This window comes from Rattus rattus, chromosome 5 (genome assembly GCF_011064425.1).
Source record: "Rattus rattus isolate New Zealand chromosome 5, Rrattus_CSIRO_v1, whole genome shotgun sequence".
NCBI classification, from domain to species: domain Eukaryota; kingdom Metazoa; phylum Chordata; class Mammalia; order Rodentia; family Muridae; genus Rattus; species Rattus rattus.
In genome coordinates this window covers 134565759-134588749 of record NC_046158.1, presented here as the reverse complement: position 1 = coordinate 134588749, position 22991 = coordinate 134565759, and the positions used below count along the sequence as shown (strand labels likewise).

Here is a 22991-nt window from a genome sequence, read left to right as displayed (position 1 = left end):
CCAGTGTCTGACACAGCTATTGCTAGCCCTGGGATACCATGACTGTTGATGTGCTGTGCTGTGCGAGGCGAGGGAAGACAAACAGAACAGGTCTGATTTAATAAGGACGAATAAAAGCATGGTTGCTAAGTGACCTACAGATATGACTGCAAACAGTCTAGGTATTTCCCTGAAGTTCTAAGGAAGCCCTCCTACCTAAAGCCACTCTTTGCTGAACAGGACTAACAGGGGACTGAGACCTAGGAGGGGCCTGCAGTTTCTACCAGTTGCTGTCAGGCCAGCATATTAAAAACTCACTTCCTGAAGTTTCCTTCTGCTGGGTCAGTTTTAAAGGAAACCACAACCATCCTTGTCTTCTTTCCTGACCCATCAGTAGGGGATTGGATGCGCCTAGTTCCTCTGGAGACACTGCAGGTCGTGCCCCCCCACCCCCTCATCAGACCCAGGTTTGTACCGTCAGCATTAGTGTTACTGTATATTTTTGGCTGTTGTTTATGTCATGTCTGGCTTACCATCTTCTTGTGTTTGAACTTAGAACACTGGGACAGTCTCGGACGACCCTCCTGACTGTTTTCCTAGACAAATTTAGAGACTTTAAAAGTAGGGCTAGAGATTTAGGGACAGAAGTTAGAAAGGACAGACTAATGACTTCCTGCAGGTCAGAGCAGACTGACCTAAGGAGAGGCTCCCTCAGTTAGACTACCACACACTAGGGGAAGAGCAGCCAGGGAGCAGACCAAACGGGAGACAGCAGATACCACTGTGACCCTCTCCCTTAGGACCACGGTGCCTCCAGATGACCAGGGGAACCAACCTATGCAATACCGGCCTTTTTCCACTAGTGACTTATACAACTGGAAGATGCAAACCCCTCTTTTTCAGAAAGGCAAGAGGCTCTCACGAACCTTCTAGATTGATCGATTTTCACCCATCAGCAAACTTGGGACGACTGCCAACAACCACTGCAGGATTTCTTTACCACAGAAGAGAGGGAGGGCTGAAGGGAAGGGGCGGCTCTGTCTACTGCCAGACTCTAAAGGCTGTTCTGGCAGCTTCTCACAGCCCAACCAATTTTGACTAAAATAAGAGACGTTAGACAGGAAGACAGGGAGTCCCCTGCAGCCTTTCTAGAAAGAGCATGACAGCATTCTGGACTTATACCCCGTTAAATCTGGAAGCACCAGAGAATGGGTTGGCCTAAAACCAGCAGCATCAGAGAATAGGTTGGCCACAGTGATGATGGCTTTCATCAACCAAGTCGTGCCAGACACAAATCATAAGTTACAAAGGGCCCAGCAGACTCAAGATTTGGCTAAAATTCTACTTGCAGCAAAGGCCAAGTCCTAAGGGGAGAAACAGCAACAACTTCAACTCTGGCAAGAGATGAAAGAAAGAAGCTTGCCCTTACCCCTGGGGACAAGCCCCGGCTCCAAAAGAATTATTGTGCATACTGTAAAGAGATGGGACATTAGATCAAGGACCAGGACACATCCCTCTCCCCCCAAAAAACAGAGGAGGGTCAAGCAAAAGTGATGGAAATAGAGGAACTAAGTGACTAGGGGAGATAGGGTTCAGTCCCTCTCCCTGAACCTAGAGTAACCATTAAAGTGGGGGAAAAAAACCCATCAAATTCTTAGTATATACAGGAACCCAACATTCGGTTCTCACAGGCTTAGTGCAAGCCTTCTGGCTACCCAGAAGTTGGCACCTGTACACTGCCCGGCCATCAAAAGGCAATGAGAGGGCAGATGCAACAGCAAAGGCTGCCATCCGTAATCCCTTGCCAAGTCTGGCCTTTCGTTTGCCAGATCCTGGGCCGCCTACTCTGCAAGGTAAAGTGTATACTCTAAGGAGGACAGTGCGTATGTCGGAAGTAAGTTACCTGTGCCTCACAGGCCCAGACTGCTGGATGACACCTCACTGGGGACCTGCTCCAGAACGTTCATCCCCTTGGTACAAGGAAAACAGAATTCCGGCGAACTTAAACATTATTCACCTACAATCTTTGGTAGAACAAATTACCTCCAAGTGCCTTACCTGCAAACTTACCAACGTGGACAAACAGCCCAAAGGGCTCCCAACAGAGAGGCGCCAAACCGGATGCCTATAGGGAAATGGACTTCGCTAAGGTAAAACCGGGCAAATATGGATACAGATGTTTATTAGAACTTGTACTTTTTCAGGATGGACTGAGGCCGTCCCTACTCAACATGAAACTGCTCAGTGATCAAGCCTTCCCAGGGATGTAACTCCTGTCATGCTGAACTCTGATAATGGACTTGCCTTCACTGCTCAGGTAACCCAGGGAATGGTGAAGGCCATCATTGTGGGTTGGGAATTACATTGTGTTTCTAGGCCCCGAAGCTCAGGACAGGTTGGATAGAACTCTAAAAGAGACCCTTACCAATTGACCATGGAGACTGGTGGGGACTGGGTAGCTCTTCTCCCTTTCCTTACAGCTTGGACCTGACCCCCTTAGAGATCATGTATGGGAGGCTCCCTCCCATATATCCTAATCTGAAATCAGAAGTATTAACTGAGTTTGCTAATAAACATATTCTTGATTTCCTTGAGACTCTTACATGCAGAAGGAGCTGTGGCCCCGGCTAAAGGCAATCTATGAGGCTGCTCCCCCACGTACCCTGCACACTACCAGACTGGCAGTTGGGTGTTCACCAAGTGACATCAGAGACAATCCCTGGAACATCATTCCATTGGAAAGGGCTATATAGTTGTGCTCATGACTCCCACTGCTCTCAAAGTTGACAGGATTGCTACTTGGATTCATCACACCTACACTGGCCAACCCTCACCCAGATCTGGGTGTGTGTGTGTGTGTCACACCCAAGTGGTGAGTGTACAAGGACAAGAACAGCCTTCTAAAACTCAGGCTTTGGTGTTCCTAGGTTTATTTCTTGTTCTAGTTTCTTCCAGATACCAACCCACATTGGCCTTGGAATTTGACTTGAGTCCTAAGTCATGCATCCACTGGGACATCCTCACCCAGTCAAGTAGGATAGCTCCCCTTGGGACTTGGTTCTCCCACCTTACCTTTGATGTCAAATCATCAATTAAGAATGGCATGGTAGACAGCTTTATCCACAAACTCCATTTTTATGTTTGTCCAGGCCGTAAGAACAAGATAAAAACTTAGACAAGTGTGGGGGTGCTGAGGGATATTTTTGCAAGTCTTAGGGCTGTGTAAGCACAGGACACCTTTGGTGGATGGCCCCAATTCAAGATGGCCTTCATAATGGTAGGTTGAAAACCTGGGGGCCTTCCTTGTGATAAAATACATTTTCATAATGGAGTGTGGTACAGATCCTGTATGTAACCCAATACTTGTCCACTTTATGGAAGAAAGGAGAAAGGGTGCAGACTGGGAGGCATGGAATACTTGGGGACTAAGGACTTAAACCAAGGTTCGCATGTTCCTGGGTGATGTGGGTGTTCTTTTTACTTTAAAATTAAATAGAAAAGTGTTCCAGTCCACTTCATTTGGTCTGGGACCCAGTCCACTATTGGCTCCACCAAAACCTGCACATTATCTTCTTACACCAGGTCCCAGTCCCAATACCCAAACATCAGGTAATCAGACCAATGAGGATCCAAACCTCTTCAATTTGCTAGAAGCTATTTATGAGTTTTTAAACATTACCCATAGCGAACTAACTTCTGATTGCTGGCTATGTATGCCTAAGTGCTAAGTACTCCCCCCCACCTCCACGATAGAATTGCTTATAATGCCTCAGTTACCAAATCCGCTGAAGTCAGTAACTGTAGATGGATGTCCTGAGCTACAGATCGGGCCTGGTTGCATTATTTTACAATCAATTAAGGGACAAGGGCTATGCATAGGTCACCGAGTACCCAAATGGCACTCTGGCCTTTGTGTCCAGACTGTTCTTGGGACGACTGCAATGGTTACTGTTTTAGCCCTGCCAGAAGATGCCTGGTGGGTGGGCCTGTTCAGCTGGTCTAACCCCATGCACTCACACGGAGGCTCTTAATGCCTCTGACTTGTGTCCTGGTCCAGCTGGTCCATAGGTAACTTACTACTCCTGAGACATGGTTCTCAGCCACCTCACTCCGAGTCCTCAGAGCAGGTTTAAGAGGGAGCCCCTTACAGCTGTCGTTTGCCAACCCTCCTAGGCATCAGTATCACAGGAGCTACAGGAATGAGGGTCACTGCTTTGATATTACAAGATGCACACTACTGCTCCTGATGAGAGGCCGTTGATGCAGATGTCCAAAGATTAGAAAATCAATGACAGCCCCAGAAAAGTCAATCTCTTCCCTAGCGGGAGTGGTTTTGCAAAATTACAAGGAGGGCTTTGTGTGGCCCTACAAGAAGAATGTTGTGTACATGCAGATTACACAGGAGTTGCCAGAGGAAATATGGCCAGATTACAGGACAGGCAGCTAGAATGAGAACATTCTATGGAATGGTATGGAAGTTTATTCAAGGGATCCCCCTGGCTAACTACACTGGTATCTTCTGTGGCTGGGCCGCTTATTCTATTGCTCCTGTTACTTTTGGACCCTGTACTCTTAGTTAGTTAACTTTGCCAAAGACTGAGTCAATACTGTCCAACTTATGGTCCTTAGGTCTCATTATCAATTATTAAACCTTGAGGCCATGGTAACTATCGAGGTCCCAGGATTGCCCTCTTAAAGAGGTACTTGTGAGAGGGAGGGGAGAATGAAGGGCCCATCAGCTAATTCTGTTTTGTGTTCAAATTCCATCTTATATCCAGCTTGTCCTCAATTTGAACTTGGTAACTGGAAAATCCACAGTTTGTTTCAGGAACCAAGATACCCCCCAAGTAACTGCCACTCCACCCTTGATAATGGGAAATGACCAGTGTCATGTCCAGGGCAAATGACTCAAGTTAACCACAATTAAATATATATAGCAAAGTTTATGACACTAGCTAAAATTTTTATGCAACCCATGCTTTCTGAAATGTCATCCAATCATGTAACTGCCAAGTAGGAAAGCCCCTTACCCAGCTTAAACTGTTTAAAAGGCAAGGCTGACACCACTCTGCACCTTCCACACCCATCCGCTGTGCGGGAGAACTTGGAGAAGTCCAAGCATGAGCTTGAAGAAAGACTTTTTGCTTCTGCATCCAGGTTGCACTCCTGGAGGTCCTTGGTGGTCTGTGGGGACCCCGCAGTCTGGGCATAACAGTATACAATACGTTGTGGTTACACCTACCACCTACCCCAAGTCCCCTCCTACCTTCTCCAGCAAGCCCGGCTCTAGCTCTCACCCCACTGTTGTGGATTGAATCTGAGCTCCTATGTAGTCTTGAGTGCGATAATAGCCACAATAACTCAGCAGCAGCTATGTTTGGTCTTTTGAGACAGGATCTCACTGAATTTGGAGTTTACCTAGTCAGCTATGCTGCCTCTCTGGCCAGAGTTTCAGGAATCTGCCCGTCTCGGCTAGTGCTGACAAGTCACTGCACTAGGCTGTTACATGTGTACAGAAGACCCAATTTGTGTCACAGCGCACCTTACAGACTGAACCGACCGTCTCCCCAGTTTCAGATCAGTTTTTGCTGTATCAGAAAGGCAATTCCGACAGCGGCCCCTGCACATCTCCTCATCCAGCCGCACCTGAGTTGCAGCTCTGCATTTTTCCACACCTCACAGTCCAGACGGGCTGATGACAAGCCACCATAGAAGACGTCACATACAAGGCTTTCCTACAGGTGATGTACACCATTTTCTTACCAGAACCAACAGAAAAGTATGCAAAATGAAGGACTCAAAAAACTTTAATTGTAAACAGTCTTACAACCTTCTGAAGGACTTTAGAAACCTGACTCCCTGTGATGTGTGGTTACCTGAGAGACAAAGGGAGGCTAGGCCAGCACAGGGACAGTGTCCCACTCCCTGGTTGACTTAATGAAGACACATACACAAAGGCTAAGGGAAAACCAGAAACGGTTGGTGGCGGCTGGAAATAACAACAGTACTGCACCGAGTAGTGACCCTTAAAGAAATTTAGATCCCAAACAGGCAAAAATGTTACCCTGCTAACATGTCAGGTAATTTAACCAGATAAGTAGGACACGGCAGAGAGGGCCGGGTAGAGCTCTGGGGCAGGTGAGCCAACCCTGGGTGAGGAGTCTGCACCTAGATGTGAACAGTCACTGTGAGTCTTAGGAGCTGAATCTGCACACGAAGGAGGAGAAGGCGGAAGGAGTTCATCACTGTCAGTGCTGTCGCTCCACTGCATGGCAGCCCTGTTGTAGAACCCATCGAAGAGCAGAAGAAAAGGCAAATGCTCATTTTACTCTGTTTTTATTTCAATGTAACATGCAGTAAGAAAAAAAAAACTTAACAGGTTGATTAGCATTTATGATGCTTACAGAGAAAAAGGTCTTAAAAGCAACTTAGTCCAGATTTAAGGAAAATCGCTAATTAAACACTCACAATAAATCTATTCCAAAATACTCATTTTGGACCAAAATTTGAAAGCATTTGGTAATATTTATGTCTGCTGTTTAGGTGCATTATCTTATATACTCTCTGATTCTTGGGATATCCAGCCCCCGTTTTTCTAACACAGCAGGGAAGACATATACATGTGATCAATTAAATTAAAGGAAAAAGTGGAGTTGGGAGACTCCAGGGCTGCAAAAATATATACAAGCATTTACCTTTTCCAGAACTAAACATTTCTTCCATAAAAATATTAAATAGCCAAGCCCTATAGAACTAGGGCCAGGACTACTTCAAATATAACTTCTGTATTTTAAAAATATAGGGCAGAAAGCCTTTTGGATGATATTTATACATTTTCACATAATATTTCTAGGTCCCTAAACGAATCATGAAGCATTATGCAGACTCAACAAAGCCTATTTCCTTACATTATCTCTTAATTTAATCTCATAAATCTCTAGTGAGTATGGTAGGTAACTATGCTTTAGTACAAGAATTGGATTCAACAGGAAGTCTTTGTGGAAGGCTTAATATTTATAGCCATTTATTACCAAAGTTCAGGCCTATGTAGTGAACGGGAAGTTGGCAGACATTCGCTCTGTAAGACAAAGCAATAGCATATACATTTTTAACCCTACCAACACAAAGGCAGAGATTCCCTACTTTGGAAATGACTAGGGCTTCTAGAGATGACATGTATCTGCTGTGGTATGAGAGTAAAGAGGGCCGGGGAGGAGCTGAGCCCTCCCTTCACCGACAGCTTCTCAATGAGGCAACCCCTCTGTCACACGTCTCTGCTGATGATGGCAGTGTTAAGGAGTACAGCTGCACGGGTTCAAACTGTCCCAGGACGAGAACAGGACGCGCAGCTAGGGACACAGAAACTCTTTCCTACGGGACAGGGGTTTGTCACACTCTGTGTTCTTGGCTTTATGCTATGCCACCAACACCTTTCAAGGTCCCTATTAGAATAATAAGGCTGATTTTGGGATTTGGCTACAAAAGGGACTCAACTGGCTGAGGTTTCATCCTATTGCCCATAATGTCTATGGCGGCAGCCATCTTGACAGTTTAATGCTAAGCCAAGGTGAATTAACTACAGAGAAGGTCAAAGTGCATTCATCAGTTACTAAAGGAGCAGTCTAAGATAAATGAGTCATGGAAAGAAAAGGGAGATCTAAAACTTTTAGAGGTGAGATTTGCGGATCAGGACCTGAAGAGGGTAGAATCGGCTCCTGCTGTGTCAGGAGTGGAGTGTGAAGACAGCGCAGCTGTGTGGCTGCTGGACGCTGTTCTGGCTGCATAGACTGCACCATTGACCTCCATTTGTGTTAGAAAATGGTTGCAATTTGAATATTTTAGCAAGAATGAAATGTAACTAAGGTGTTGGATTACATCAACACCATTAAGCTTTAATTTATGTGTAGAATTTAAAAATCAGGAATGATCTTACATGAATTCATCTGAACTTATTTTAATTCTAGGTAAATTTCTAAAAACCGTGAGGGAGCCACAGTGCTGATACTGTCTGTAAGGTTTCATATGTGCAAGGCAATAAACAATTACAAACTGAATGAAGAGAGGTATGAAGTCATATGTTGGCGGGGACCAAGTTTTCCCTGAATTCAAATAGACACAACTACTTTGTAGAGAAATGCAAGTCCTGCGTCACTTCCAGAAATAACAGCAGGATGGTGCACTGATTCATGCTCCAGGAATGAAAAACAACAGTCAGGCCAGGCTGAGAAGAGCGGGAGAGCACAAGCCGCAGCTGCTCGTGTGCCCAGACGCTGGGTTAAGCTTGCACCTCTTAGCTAGAGGCTTTACCAGGAAGACCTTGTGTTGTGTATTGCAGTTTCTGAAATGTCCCTGCAGAACCCTTTACAACACCCACTAAGAGACCTACGCCCAAGTGAGACTTTGGACAAATAGCAAACTGTTGTTAAGGGAACAATCTAGTGGAATAAGACAAGGGAGAATTCATCGCTGTGTTAAATCTCATGTTAAGTTTCTGACTACTGTTTGTAGATCTGCTTTCTGGAAACGTTGAGTAGAAATCCAGAATGACTGGAAGATCTCAACGATAATATTAATTTACTTACTCTCAGATAACTCTCTAGTCACAGTCCAAGTTTACAATAAGATGTGCAACAGGCAGAGAAGGAAAGGGACAGACACTGCAGACGAGTCCCTGGCCTCTGGTGGCCTAAGGTCTCAACAATTACTCTTGTCCAAATCCTTCTGTTTCTTCAATGGCAAATAACAGCTTTTCCTTCAGTTGCTCATAGCTCTTGTAGGGTGGGAGGTCCAGGCGGTTAAAACTGAAAGAAAGAATTGCTGGCTTGAGAAAAGGAAACATACAAAGATGCACAGGCAGTGCCCACAGCATCACTTCCGAGGTCTGACAATGTGTGATTAAACCACACAGCCTTCAAGAAATGCCTTTACCCTTCCAAGTGTCTCCTCTGGTAAACTGGGGCAGCAGCACCCACCACGGTGGTAGAGTTAGAAACAGGCACACAGCACCTTGCAGGTACTTAGCAGACCCTCAGCAATGCCAGTCTTCTCCTGCTGCTCCAACTACCCACTGTAGCCCAGTGGTCAGCAATCTTACTGTAAATGCAGGTGGTTTTAGGTGTATCATGTTAGAATAAGAAATGAGGGACCAGCTGTGGTGGCGCAAGCCTTTAATCCCAACATCAAGAGGAAGAGGCAAATGGGCCTCTGTGTGTTTTAGGCTAGCCTGGTCTATGTAGAAGATTTTGTCTCAAACAAAATCCATATAAACAAACTAAACTAAAATGACCCTCACCTAATACTCTGTTCCCTCTAGAGTCTCCTGTCCTGTTCTTAGCTGTGAATTTCTCCAGCAGAGCCATAGATGTTTTTAAGCAGGGTCTGGTTTCTGTGTGTTTCTTGAGGCTGGGTCTCACAGTCCAGGCTGCCCTCAGCTCACTGTAGAGTTAGGGTGACCCAGGGCTTCCAGCTCTGCTGCCTTTACTTCCAAGCCCTGGAACCGCCATCCCTGTCCTAAGTGTCCTCACATTTGTGCAATGCCATCTTCATAAGGTAGCAGGGAGGCTGCTCCTGAAGATGTTACTCATGAAGGAAGATAACTGAGCTTTGTTATCTCTTTGTCAGCATGTTTATGAAGAGCTGGTGAATTAAAACATACGTGTACAACATGAGTGCAAAACCAGTTATATTCTTAGATGGCTCAGCAGGTCAGATGACCCAAGTTATGTCCCTGGGACCCATGTGGTGCAAATGAAGGAACTCCTTCATGGCCCTGCCATTGTACAAATGTAGTAAGACTTCTGCTTCATGTATCTGCTTGTCTGTGTTGATTGTATGCCACACGTGTGTGGTGCCTTTTTAGGCCAGAGAAGAAAGAGTGTCAGGTTCCCTGGAGCTAGAGTAGGTGGTGGTGGTCACCTAAGAAGCTGCTTTCAACCTCCGAGCCATCGCTCTCTCCAGCTCATTTCAAAACAAGAAAAAGAAAAAAAGAAAAAAAAAAAAAACCCTCCAAAAATCTCCCAAACTGAGCACAGGTCCACACCTTGCTAATAAACTCAGAATGTTAAGGATGAGGCAGAAGGATCCTGAGTTTAAGGTTGACCTGGGCTGCATAATGAGATCCTACCTTAAACAAAAACCAACCAATTACTTCCTAGGCTGGTGAAATGGCTCAGTTGGGGAAGAGCTTGCTGCCTTGGGTCAGAAGGTGGAAGAAGAGACTGACTGTGTAGAGCATCCTGTGACTTCCTACCGCATGCTACTGCAACGCCTCCACGCCCACAGACAGACATGCACACACTCAAATAGGCTCATGAATGTAAAAAGTGGCTTCCATTAAAACCAAACTCCTTTCTGTAGTAGAACCAATTTTAATCATGTCAGCCCTGGCTAGCTTACAAACACGTGAAAGTCAGACTATGGTTATTTTATTTGGCTTTGACAATTACTGAGGGGCAACCCTTAATCTGCTTCTCTAACTGCTGGCCTGGCCACCTCCCCACCCCAGCGGTGTCCCCCAGATACCTGGTGTTTCTCCAGGCCTGCGCTAGTGCCACAGCCCATCTCCTCTCTGGCACTGTGTCCTCTCTCCTCATTCAGTCTTGGCCTCTAGCCTCTCCGCCCCCAACCAGGTAACTCAAAACCCACCTATCTTATTTAACCAACAGTTTTAAACTATGAAACAAGGTTTGCACAAGAAAAGCCTGTAACTGTGAGAATTCATTCACAGGCCTAGAGCTTAGGATACAGAATTTAGCATTACAATACAATACATAGCAACAGACCAAACCTCAACAGCTTTCTTAGTGTGAATCTGACTCCCTGCTGCTGCCAGTAGCCCCTACAAAGTCAACTGTGTGTTCCTAGGGGTATTGTACAAAATAAATAATTTACACACACCCCCCACAAAAAAAAACAAACAAACCAAGAAACCATACATTAGTCATACAAACTGAGGGAAGGATCTGATTCCATACATAAAAAGTACTTGACTTAACCAAAGTCCCAGAGACATACATACTGTCATCGGGAGCTGGAGATTCCAAGTGTGTGTTTAGAGAGCACACACCAGCCAATGGATGACAGGGATGCCTTCAGAAACATGTCAGCCCACTTAACAGCACTAAACTCCACACACCTATAAATGGTTAAAGTCCAATGTGCTTGACAGTAGACTGAATTCCAACATAAACTAACTGTACCTGAGATTAAGACCAGTTGATTTTTAGTTTAGTGCATTTTGGAAATGAGGTTAAACTACATTTTAAAAGAGAAAACAAGGGCTGGGGATATAGCTCTGTTAGCAGGTTTGCCTGGTATGTGCAAGCAATCCCGAGGATTGCAAAAAAAAATTTTTTTTTCCCCCTGTTTATCATATTGCTAAGTAAGGATTCTTAAGTTCAAACTCTGTTTCTTGTTTCAGAGAAAAGGTACAAGTATTCTAACCCATGGCAAACGACACACAGGGATCCTCTGTAACAATTACGCGGCTGCTTGCATTACACTGTAAGCCTACTGAGTGTCCGCAAATGAAGATGGGTTCAACTGCCTGGTACAGTAGAAATCCCAGCATCCGGGAAGTAGAAAGATGTGGCATTCGAGAGAAGCTTGAGCTATGAGTCCTGTCCCAAAAGGGGTGTGTGTGGCACTGCTGAGACAGCTCAGAGGTTAAGCGCTCTCTTGTGGCTCTTCTGGAGGACCTGGGTTCAACGGCCTGGAGCTGCATTAGTGGCTCAGAACACCTGTAACTTACACATGATGCACATATACTCATGCAGCCTCATACACACACACAAATAAATCTTTATTGGGTGATCCATAAATTCTGCCTCGGTAAAGTTGTTGAGATATGGGGGAATTATTTAAATTATTTCTTTACTAGTAAGTAACCATTCATTAGTAAGGCTAAATGAATAAAAGACTGTTTTCTTTATTTCTGATTTTGCTTACCAAGTATGGCTTCTGGGTAACCAATTTTCTTTGCCAACTTTTTCGATGCAGAACTTCTGTGGTCCATTACTCCCTAAAACATAATGAAAGTACAAAGTTTGTTGATTCAAAATTCTTTTTAATTATGCTTCCCAGTTCAACAGCAGTATTGCCATTCAGAACCACTGATACACAGGCCCTGTCCCAAACCTACTGCACTAAAAACTCCAGGAACAGAGGCCATGCTACACATTTTAACAAGCTTCCGGGTGCTTCCAACAAGTGCTGGCATTTGAGAATCATTTTGTTAATGAAAACCTGCAAATGTATTTATCATTCCTTAGCACATAGCACAATCACATATTTAATAACAGCCCACATAAGAATACATGAATGTCCAACTGTTGAAACTTTACCCTGTGGATTCAACAGGAGGCCAGTGCAAACAGGCCTGTACAGCTGAGCTTCGATGGACCCTCGCCTCTCCACGAGGCCTGCCTCCCCTCCCGTTAGACACAGCTATGCTGCTCATCAGCACCGAGTACTGCTTCACTGACAGGACACTGCTGCTCCCTCGGAAGCATTTACTGTGGCTAAAATGACTGTAGTGTCGCTGGCTTCTTTGAACTAGACGGCCCTGATGCCAAATGTTCTAAGTATACAGGACAGTCATGCACAAAAAGTCCCTGTGTCCTACTGACTAAATCCAGAGCAACAGAGATTGGGAGTTCTTTTGTGTCTGCAACAATGAGTCCTGGTCACTAGTAGTGATATATCCCAGTGAGGTAAGGGAACAGGAATGGTTATCACATACAAGAACTGTCAGAAATGTTGTGGACTAAGGAAGACAGTCATTCCCTCCGCATGCTTCCTTTTGTTCGCTACAGTGTCTCTAACTACAGAGACAAGCAGGAGACAGCTCCATTAACATGTAATGGAAAAGACTTGGAATTCAGTAGAGTCGCATCCCATGTGTCATAGGGCCATCGCCATGACTGCTCTTTCAAACTAGATGAAACAGTGACACACCAACTTTAAGCTGGAGGTCTGTAATTTCAGTATTGGGAAGTACTATCTGCAGACCAGGTCAAAGCCAACCTCTCCTACAGCTGAGACCAGCCCCAGTTATCTGTCTAAGAAAACAAGTAAAGAGGAAGAGATAGAAAAGAACATAACATATTTAAATTATTTCTTAGGCTGCCTGTTTTTATCCTTACCTTGACACTGTGCCATAATTACATATCTTCTATGCAGACTCCTGCTCTATAGTCCTAATTTTAGTCACCTTTCAAATGAGAAAGTACCCTACCATTTAATTTTTTTTTAAATATATTAGACCCTTGATTTATGGGGAAATTTTATGCAATAAAAATACAATAACAATAATGCAGGCATAGGGTTTTGTGTGTGTACTTGCATGCATAATAATGATATTAATAAATACATGGTAGGTGTGTATGTGCACTTGCATGCATGCTACAGTGTACAACTGGAGGTCACAGCTTTGTAGAGTGGTTCTTTCCTTCTACCTTTACATGAGTCCAAATCATCGGGCTTGTACAATGTCTATCTGCTGAGACATCTGATTAACACACGCACGCGATATGTTTACATTATTTTATGTATATGGGAGTGTTATCAGCATGTATGTCTGTATCCCAGTTGTGTTACTAGTGGCAAGAAGCCTGAAGAGGGCACTGACTCTCTTGAAACTGCATTACAGGTGGCTGTGAGCTGCCATGTGGGGGCTGAGAGTCAAACCCCAGTCATCTGAAAGAGCAGCCGGTGATCTTAGCCTCTTCTCTCTAGCCCCTAAAAATATATATTTTAACAATAAAATTTGTTTATTCCTTTTAAGGATAAAATCCAGGGCCTCAAGCATGCTAGTGAAGGGCTATACTACCAGCTCAACAGTATACTTTTATTAAGTAAGACCTGTCTTATTTTTCTCTGACCTTTAATAATTCACTTGGCAAGTGTATTACTCTACTATATTAAGCCTATTCCTTGTCTTTATTTTTGCGGCTGGGTCTTATGTGGCTGAAGCCAGCCTCAGTCATGCTGTGTAGCTAAGAGAGACTGGACTCCTAATCCTCTCCCGACAACCCCCATGTGTGGATTATAGGCATTTGCCAGCATATCCAGCCATTCCCATCTTTCCTTATGCTTTATGATTTTTCCAATGCTTAAGACTTTTTTCTTAAACTCAAATATAATCTTAAAAGTGGTAGTAAGAATTTGTCTACTTAAATTTATCTTTATCTATAGCTCTTTATCGAAAATACATGTAGAGGCAGGAGGACCAGGAATTCAGAATTAGCCTTGTCTACAGAGTGAGTCTAAAGCCAGTCTAGGGTACATGAGACCCCGTCATATAAAATAGGGGAAAATGTATTGAGATAACTCCATAGTCCAGGTCAATCGTGGCTGGTTAGAACAGGACATCTGTCTGTTGTGTCTGATGTGTGGCATACACCATTATCTCACAGAATAAGACAACCAGTCTCGGGGTTGGGGATTTAGCTCAGTGGTAGAGCGCTTGCCTAGCAAGTACAAGGCCCTGGGTTTGGTCCCCAGCTCTGAAAAAAAAAAAAAAGACAACCAGTCTCTACACAGACCTCCCGCTATACACACCCATGAGGTCAGCAAATCCTCCCACTGGCAATCGGCAGGTTCCAGTAACAAACTGCAGAAGTCGCATCCTCTTCTCGTTATCAATTTCTTTAACAAACTGTTAATATCACATTTAAGGAGAAATGTAAGTCACACATTATATACAGCATATTAAGCAAGAAAGCAAATGATCATTTCAAAACTGGAAAGAACGTGAGGAGTCAGCAACACTAGTCAGGAAATTGACCCATGCCCGCCAGCGCCCCAGCACTTTCCCTACTAGATCTCAGGATGATTTCTGCAGGCCATGCAAGGCCAGCTCCCTCCTGTGCAGCACAAATGTCTATTTTTCTAGGGCAGCTTTACCTGCTCTCTTTACGCCTGGCTGTCTTATAATGCACTGCTGTGATTACGCAGGACTCAAATGCCTAGCTTGAAATTTCTTGGTTTTATTACCAAATCAAATCAAACTCATGAAACCCAATAGCCTCTTTCCTCAAAATTTTAAGAGATTTGTAAGCCACATGTATGAATGGGTATTTTTTTTATCTCTTGAAAGTCTGGGTCTAAGTATAAGGTATACAGCAGGTAGTGTATTTTGTAGTGTATTTTGGCTAAGTGAAATATATTTTGTAAGGAAATATATTTTATGAATGCCAATTACTTATTCAGCTGGTTTTGAGACAGGGTCTCATGTAGTCCAGAGTAACCTCAAGACTGCTATATAGCTGACAATGTCCTTAAAAATTCAAAACCTTCCTGTTTTAGCCTCCTAATGCTAGGAAAATAGACATAATTACTTCAGCTAGTCTTTCTGAGGTCTGGTGGTGGTGGTGGTGGTGGTGGTGGTGGTGGGTGGTGGTGGTGGTGGTGGTGGTGGTGGTGGTGGTGGGTGGGTTTTTTTTTTTTTTTTTTTGAGACAGGGTTTCTCTGTGTAGCCCTGGCTGTCCTGGAACTTCCTCTGGAGACCATTCTGGCCTTGAACTCAAAGATCTGCCTGCCTCTGCCTCCCAAGTACTGGGATTAAAGGCCTGTGCTCCCACCACCCAGCTCATCTTTGTATTTAACGTGAGTTTTGTTACATGTATAGAGAACATTTTACATTTTATTTTTAAAAGTTATGGTAAGTGGCCAGTGAGATGCTTGCCTTAGCCTGATGTCTAAGCTCTATGTCTGTAACCACCTGACAGTAGGAAAGAGCTGATGCTGGCTATTGTTCTGACTCCATATACAAATGATGACATGCATGAACATACATGTAATAAACAGACAAATGAGTAAACAGAAGACTGTGGTAAAAGTCCCCATGTTAATTATTGTATGGGTATATAAACTTGTCATGTCCACATGCATGAGTACACATGGGTGCGCATGCGCCTATGTGGAGGCTAGAGGTCAATATTGGATATTTTCCTCAACAGCTCATTACCTTGTTTTCCCTATCTTTGAGACAAGATTCTCATGGAACCCACAGTTTGTGCTTTCAGCTATGCCAGACGGCTAGAACACCTCAGGGTCGCCCCTGTCTCTGGCTCCTCAGCTCTGTGATTAAGGAGTGTGCTGCTGTGTCCAGCTTTCTGTGTATGTGCTGCAGACAGCCATATTCCTAGTTCCCCATGTTAATAATTTTAAGTGGACAATACAACTGCATTAACTCATCCACACTATTATCTATTGTTACTATCATGAGAACACTTTCACAATCCTAAACAAAATTTACTCCCTATTGCCCGTTACCTCAATCCCACATTCTGTTTCAATAATCCTGTACATACAACCAGGCAGTGTCGGCGCACACCTTTTAATCCTTCTAACTCTAGAAGCAGAGGCAGGCAGATCTCTGTGAGTTTGGGGCCAGCCTGGTCTACTGAGTGAGTTCTAGGACAGCTACACAGAGAAACCCTGTCTCAAAAAACCCAAAACTAAAATAAAATAAATCTGTCCACTTAAAGAATCTCATGGTGGAATAAGTACATCTGTACATGTCTGGATGCAATTATTTAAAAATTAAGATATGCCTTCAGTAACAGCAGCTGGGAGGTGAAAGGCAGAACTGTAGTGATTCTCCAGCTTCCTGAGGACTGGAAGTACAGATGTGTGCTACCAAGTCAGGCCTCAAAACGTATTTCTTCACACAGTGCTGGGAATTGAACACAAGGCCTAGGTACAATAACTAGGCAAACATTCTGAGCTATATCCCCAGCCCCGATTGTTTCTTTCTTTTTTTTTTTTTTTTTGTTTTTTTTTTTCGGTGCTGGGGACCGAACCCAGGGCTTTGGGCTTCCTAGGCAAGCGCTCTACCATGCCCCAATTGTTTCTTAAACAGCCCCTAGCCCCAGTGTTGAAGACTGAATTTGGGGCCTGGAGCATGCTGGGTAAGCTGTACCTCCAGCACAAAATTCACATGTTTTCCTACTTCTGAGACAGGCTTTGCCTAGGCTGAGCCTCTAATACCTGTAATTACAGGCATGAGACACCATGCTCAGCTCAAAATGCATGCTGCTTTAAAGCCTTACACAACATTATGTATCAAAAGTTTCATTCATTTTTGGGGGCTAAATGATATTCCATTATATATACTCACTACTTCTGATTTGTTAATCCATTAATATGCATATGGGTTAATTCTGCCTTTGGGTAAGCCTGAACAACGCTGATAAAAACACTGGTATATAGCAAGACCCGCTTAGTTTCATGGTTTTAATTCTTTTGAAGGGAAACTGTTAAATCATGTTAACTACATATTTAACTGTTTTTGTTTTTAGGCAAAATCTCATGTAGCTAAGGCTGGCCTTCACCTCCTGATCCTTCTGCTTCTTAACTGTTATTATAGGAATGTGGCCGCCATGCCTGGGGATGTCTGATGTTTTGATGAACTGCCACTCTGTTTCCCACTGCAGTGCATTAAATTCTTACCAGAAATGAATGAGGGGTTTGGGTTTTCCACATGCTTGTCAAAGGTTATTTCTCTCCATTTCCTAAATTAATGTGCACAAAGTCCTATCTAGCTTGGGTTTTAATTTCCATTTCTTTAAGAGTTAAAGGTTCTAGGGCTGGAGAGATGACTCAGGGATTAAGAGCACTGACTGCTCTTCCAGAGGTCCTGAGTTCAATCCCAGCAACCACATGGTGGCTCACAGCCATCTGTAATGAGATCTGATGCCCTCTTCTGGTGTGCATGAAGACAAGAGTATTCATATACATAAAAATAGACAAATCTTTAAAATGTGTCTTATGTGCATGTGACTACAGGTGCTTGTGAAGGTCAAAGGCATTAGATACCCTGGAACTGGAGCTATAGTTTTGAGCCATGGACCCGGGTACTAGGAACTGACCCTGGGTCCTCTAGAATAGCAAGCAGGTGCTCTTAACTGCTGAGCCATATGTCCAGGCCCTGATTATTTTTTAAATTACTTGTTTTTGTGTGATTGTGTGTGGAGAGGTAATAAGTGCATGTGAAATTCAGAGGACAGCTTCCACGAATCTGTTCTCTCACTGTATCAGGTGGACCCTGAGGATCAAATTCAGGTCATGATTCTTGTTGGCAAGTGCACTGGCCCACTACGCCATCTTACCAGTCCCATTTTTATTTAAGAAAGAAAGAAGCAAACAAACAAATGAAAGAAAGGAAGAAGGAAAGAACAAGAGGGGGAGGGAGGAAGAAGGAAGGGAAGGGGAGGGGGAGGGAGGGAGGGAGGGAGGGGGGGGAAGATTTCATGTGTCTGTACCTGAGTTTATGTATGTGCACCAACTGTGTGCAAGTGCCCACAGAGAATGAAAGAGGACATCAGATCCCCTGACATTGGAAGCATAGCAAGCAGTTTGTCAGCACTGATGTGGTTGCTGGGTCCTTTGCAACCGAGAGCAACAAGTATTCTGTAAACTGCTGAGTCCTCTCTCCAGATCCATTTCATTTTTTCAAATAAGTTTAATTGCATTTTTATTTATTAAGTATGTGTCTGTGGGCACAGGAGGGCCCCAATGCATGTGGAGGTCAGAGGACAACCTTCAGAAGAAGTACACCCCAGTTCAGCAGGACTGGCAGCAGGCACATTTACCATCTACGTCATCTCTCCAGGTTCCAGTGTTATTCTTGCAGTTGGTGGTGGTGGTGATGGTATGTACATGTTGCACAACTGTGTGTACAGGTGTGCATGCATGTGCGCCTAGTATGTGTTGAAGCCAGAGGTCAATGTTGGAAATTTCCCTCTATTATTCTCCAGCTGTGTACGTGTGCATGTACACATCTCACTGAACCTGGAGCTCACTTACTGGCTAGAGTGGCCACTGAGCCCCCAGGGTCCTGAGGGGGCCCAACCTTTTTCCAGGTGGGTATTGAAAATCCCAACTCAGGTGCTCGGTGCTTCCATGGTAAACACTTTACCTAAGGAACAGCACAGACAGCAGGCACTTTTTGAGAGATCTCACTATGAACCTAAACTATATCTGTTAAATCTGGGAGCTGAACATTATATAATTCTTCATGAAGTAGCAGGGATCAAATCATACACGATGGTTCTAAAAGACTCCAAAGGAGTCACATCAAATGTAAATGAATCAATTATTTCTTACAATTTTTTAAGACTTGTTTATTTTATGTGCATGAGCGTTTCGCCTGCACGTAGCACACACACGTTCCTACGGATGGTTGTGAGCCACCACGTGGGTGCTGGGAACCAAACCTGGGTCCTCTGAAAGAACAGCAAGTGTTCTTTATAGCTGAACTATCCCTCCTACTCTTAAATGAGTGAATTTTACCTTCTGGAGTTATCTTACACTCTAGCAAAGGAACACGGTACGTGTTACTTGTAATAGTCTTTAAAGGATTTTGTTAAAATCATACTCATTTCTTACAAGGTATTATTACAATGCATAGCACAGAATACTTATTTTGGTAAATTCTAAGTAAAATAAAATCAAATGTATGTTGTGTCTATCTACAGAAATAAATTCATAAACGAACCTGCCAAAACCACACGATCTGCTTGCTTGTCCTGGTGTAGTGACGGTAGATGGCGTGTCTCTGCCAGTCATTCAAATCGATCTCCTGCATCCCACACAAAAGGACCTGCAGGAATGAAAAGCAACATAGCAAGTTGTTTCTTTAGGTAACGAAAATGTTTCACATACGTAGGGTAAAACAAACCACAGCAATTGAAACTACACGGAGCAAGCATGAGTAGACAACATCAAGAGTTCTGTCACAGTGGGCAGTTTCCATGTGCAGTGTCACATACTGAGCAAAATAGTTACTGGGTTGCAGAAAAACCTTACTAACAAGACTTTTTGAAAGCCCAATTCTTGACTTACTTTATGTGTGTCTACATATGCGTCTGTGGAGCACTTGAGAGCCTGGTACCCTCAGACCCGAGAACGGAAGTCACGTCCTCTGGAAGAGCGAGCACTGCTCAGAACCTCTGAACCACCCTCTCCAGTCCCAACAGTACTTTTTTTTTAAAGTAATGCTCTTTTTTGCTTTAGTATAAATTAAGGGTATTTCAAACATGTGCTAGCATAAAAAATACAAATACACTGAAACCAAGATTTTAAAATAGATATCTGAAGGAATATTTACCTGTGCTAAAGTAAATAAATTCATTACCTCTAATTCCTTCGCATCAAAATATTGCAAATATTGCTGAGGAAGAATTTCATTAAAGCCCTCAAAGAAAGCTTGTGTCTGCTCTTCAACTCCCCGAGACAACCTCCACTCAGCGACCATCCTGGCAAATAAGAATGGAGACTGTATCAGAAAATTAACATTTTACTTTATTAAGTACTGCATATAAAATTAAAAATGTAAACTTTATTATGAAAACCTGAGATATATATAAGAGTAGAGTAGCATGAACTTCTGTCATTTAAGGGAGGATCTTACAAAGAGGCCCAGGCTGGCCTCAAGCTCAAGACAATCCTGCCTCAGCTCCTATGGCTGTGAGAACAGGTATGGACCACCACGCCACATTTGAACACATAAAAATTTTAAGAGAATTACTTTCTCTAAACTTTTCTTTACCAAAAAATTGTAGATGCCAACTCTTTTTATATACATCTCTCAACAGTTAAAATCATGTAAAAGTTTTAGTTTTGTTTTAGAATATTTATTTTCTTTAAAATCTTTCTGACAGGCTGGAGAGATGGCTCAGTGGTTAGGAGCACTGACTGCTCTTCCAGAGGTCCTGAGTTTAGTTCCCAGCAACCACATGGTGGCTCACAACCATCTGTAATGAGATCCGATGCCCTCTTCTGGTGTCTGAAGACAGCTACTTGTATACATAAAATAAATCTTTAAAAAAATTGTTTTTTCTCTGACAAACAAATGGGTGTATTTTAGGCATCTTGACAGTAACTAACCCAACAACAGGAGCACATATGTACACAAGACAGGCCATATGCTGGCTTATAATACAAAATGACATTTCAAGGACATTCTCTGACCACAGATTTATCAAATTAGAAAAATAAGAGAAAGAAAGCAATTGGGTCAGGTTGGTTGACTGGCATATTAAGACCTGACTTTTGTTTTTCATCTATTTGATCCATCACTCATGTCTCCCTCTGTCCCTAGCCAAGCAGGGGCCCACTGAGCTGTGCTTGTTTTATTCAGGCTTGTAGCTCAGACCTGCCTCGGTTCTGCTCTGTAGCCAAAGACGACCTTGACCTCCACACCACTGTCTAACCAGGGGGACTTCAGGCTATGCCACAATGCCTGAGGCAAATCACACCTCGTTGAAAACAGAAAAGAACCAAGTTTTACAAATATATCTTAGATTAAAATTTGTCAATGGCTGATTATTCACCAGCAATTAGTAACTTGATTACAGCAATTGGTAATAAAGTCACCACTCTCATCCAACACAGGCCCAGGAATGTCTAAGCTTAGCTGCAGTTGGCTCTCACGAAGGTGAGTAAGCATTGGAAGGCAATGAATGAACTGACTCTAGGGTCAGAAGTGTGAACCAATGTAAAGCAGCATTGAAGGATGGACCACAACAACAGTTTTCCTCATACACTCTTACTACATCTACAGCACTCTCAATGAAAATATATGCTTTTCAGATTCTTGTTTCAACAGCTCAGTGCATGGCAAAGTGTTATAAAAGAGGACATCCATTCCAGGAGTGGTGGTGCCAGCCTTTCATCCCAACATGGGAAAAGCAGAGGCAGGAGGATCTCTGTGAGTTCAAGGCCAGACTGATGTATATAACAAGCTCCAGGACTGTCAGGGCTACATAGAATCTATCTCGAGATAGCAAATAAATAAATTAGTTAAATTAAGTGAGTCCCATGACTCCCTACCTTTAAAATTCAATTTTTAGGCTAATACTAGAAATAAGTGTTTACATAAAAATGATTACCATAAAACAAACACATTTTAAAAATACCACCCTTTACTATTATTAGACAATTAACAACAAAAAGGCTAAGTAAATGTTGTCAGAAGAAACATTGTCTTTTCTTCTAGAAATGATGAATATTTCTTTTCTTTGTGTTTATGTTGTGCGTGCCATGTTTGTGAGTTTCCATGAGGATGGAAAAGTGCTGGACCCCGAGCAAGCAGCTGGGGTTTCAGATGGTTGTCGGCCACCTAATGTGGGTGTGGGGATCAAATCAAGTGTCCTCACTGCTGAGCCACATACTCCCTTACACACACACTTTTAGGGACACTGCTTCTTACCTGATGTATTCTTCCTTATTTTCTTCTGTCACAAGAATATTGCCACCATTGGGTTTCAAATCATGACTCTTAATTTCACCTAGAATTTCTTTATCAACTGAGAAGTACATTTCCAAACCACATTCCTCGATATTGTTTTCTCTGCACAAATGAAATTAGCACTATTCGTTATACATGCAATTCAATCATAATTCAAATGTTTTAATTAAATTCAAATTCTAAGTTTAAGTAATAAGCCTTAAATTATAACATCTAATTCAAAGAAGTTGGATTACAGTCATATTACCTAAGACCTGGATGCACTTCTACAAGGTGTATCACACTGAACAATGGGAAGGTCTGACATGCAATAAAGCAGTGACGTGGCCGTGGTGGGAAGAGCTCACACGCAGCACAATAAAGCACAAACTGTATTTTAATAAAGGTAAAGAAAACTTACTTAACCCAGATGAGAGAATTGTAAAATTCTGGATCGATAGATTCTAAATCCTTAAGTCCCACTGGTTTATTCAAGATACGTTTATAGAATGGTAAAGAAAATCCGGTATCTATGAATTTCCCATGGAATAGAGCCTATACAGGGAGGAAGCAATACCATTTAAGATAATTGTATAAAAGTCATTAGACATCAAAATATTAGATAAAATCTCCATTCAAAAGCTGTGTCGAGCCTGGGTATGGTGGTGTATGACTTTAGAGGCAGCACTCCGTGACCAAGGGAGGCAGATCTGTGAACTAGAAGCCAGCCTGTCTACACAGTGATAGCCAAGACAGCCAAGGCTATAAAGTGAGACAC

The 22991-nt window shown here is 43.2% G+C and overlaps 1 protein-coding gene across 1 annotated transcript in view; it reads right to left on the bottom strand.

Annotated features, from left to right (window-relative positions):
- Window positions 1–6298: 6298 nt before the first annotated feature.
- Itch (itchy E3 ubiquitin protein ligase) overlaps window positions 6299–22991 on the bottom strand; it is an 88107-nt gene continuing 71414 nt past the window's right edge. The window contains exons 19-25 of the mRNA XM_032904513.1: window positions 22635–22768; window positions 22196–22336; window positions 20120–20240; window positions 19481–19585; window positions 14539–14635; window positions 11926–11998; window positions 6299–8780 (exon numbers count right to left, since the gene is read on the bottom strand). Of these exons, the coding sequence (XP_032760404.1) occupies window positions 8681–8780; window positions 11926–11998; window positions 14539–14635; window positions 19481–19585; window positions 20120–20240; window positions 22196–22336; window positions 22635–22768 (771 nt within the window). The 3' untranslated portion in view covers window positions 6299–8680. The remainder of the gene's footprint in view (window positions 8781–11925; window positions 11999–14538; window positions 14636–19480; window positions 19586–20119; window positions 20241–22195; window positions 22337–22634; window positions 22769–22991) is intronic.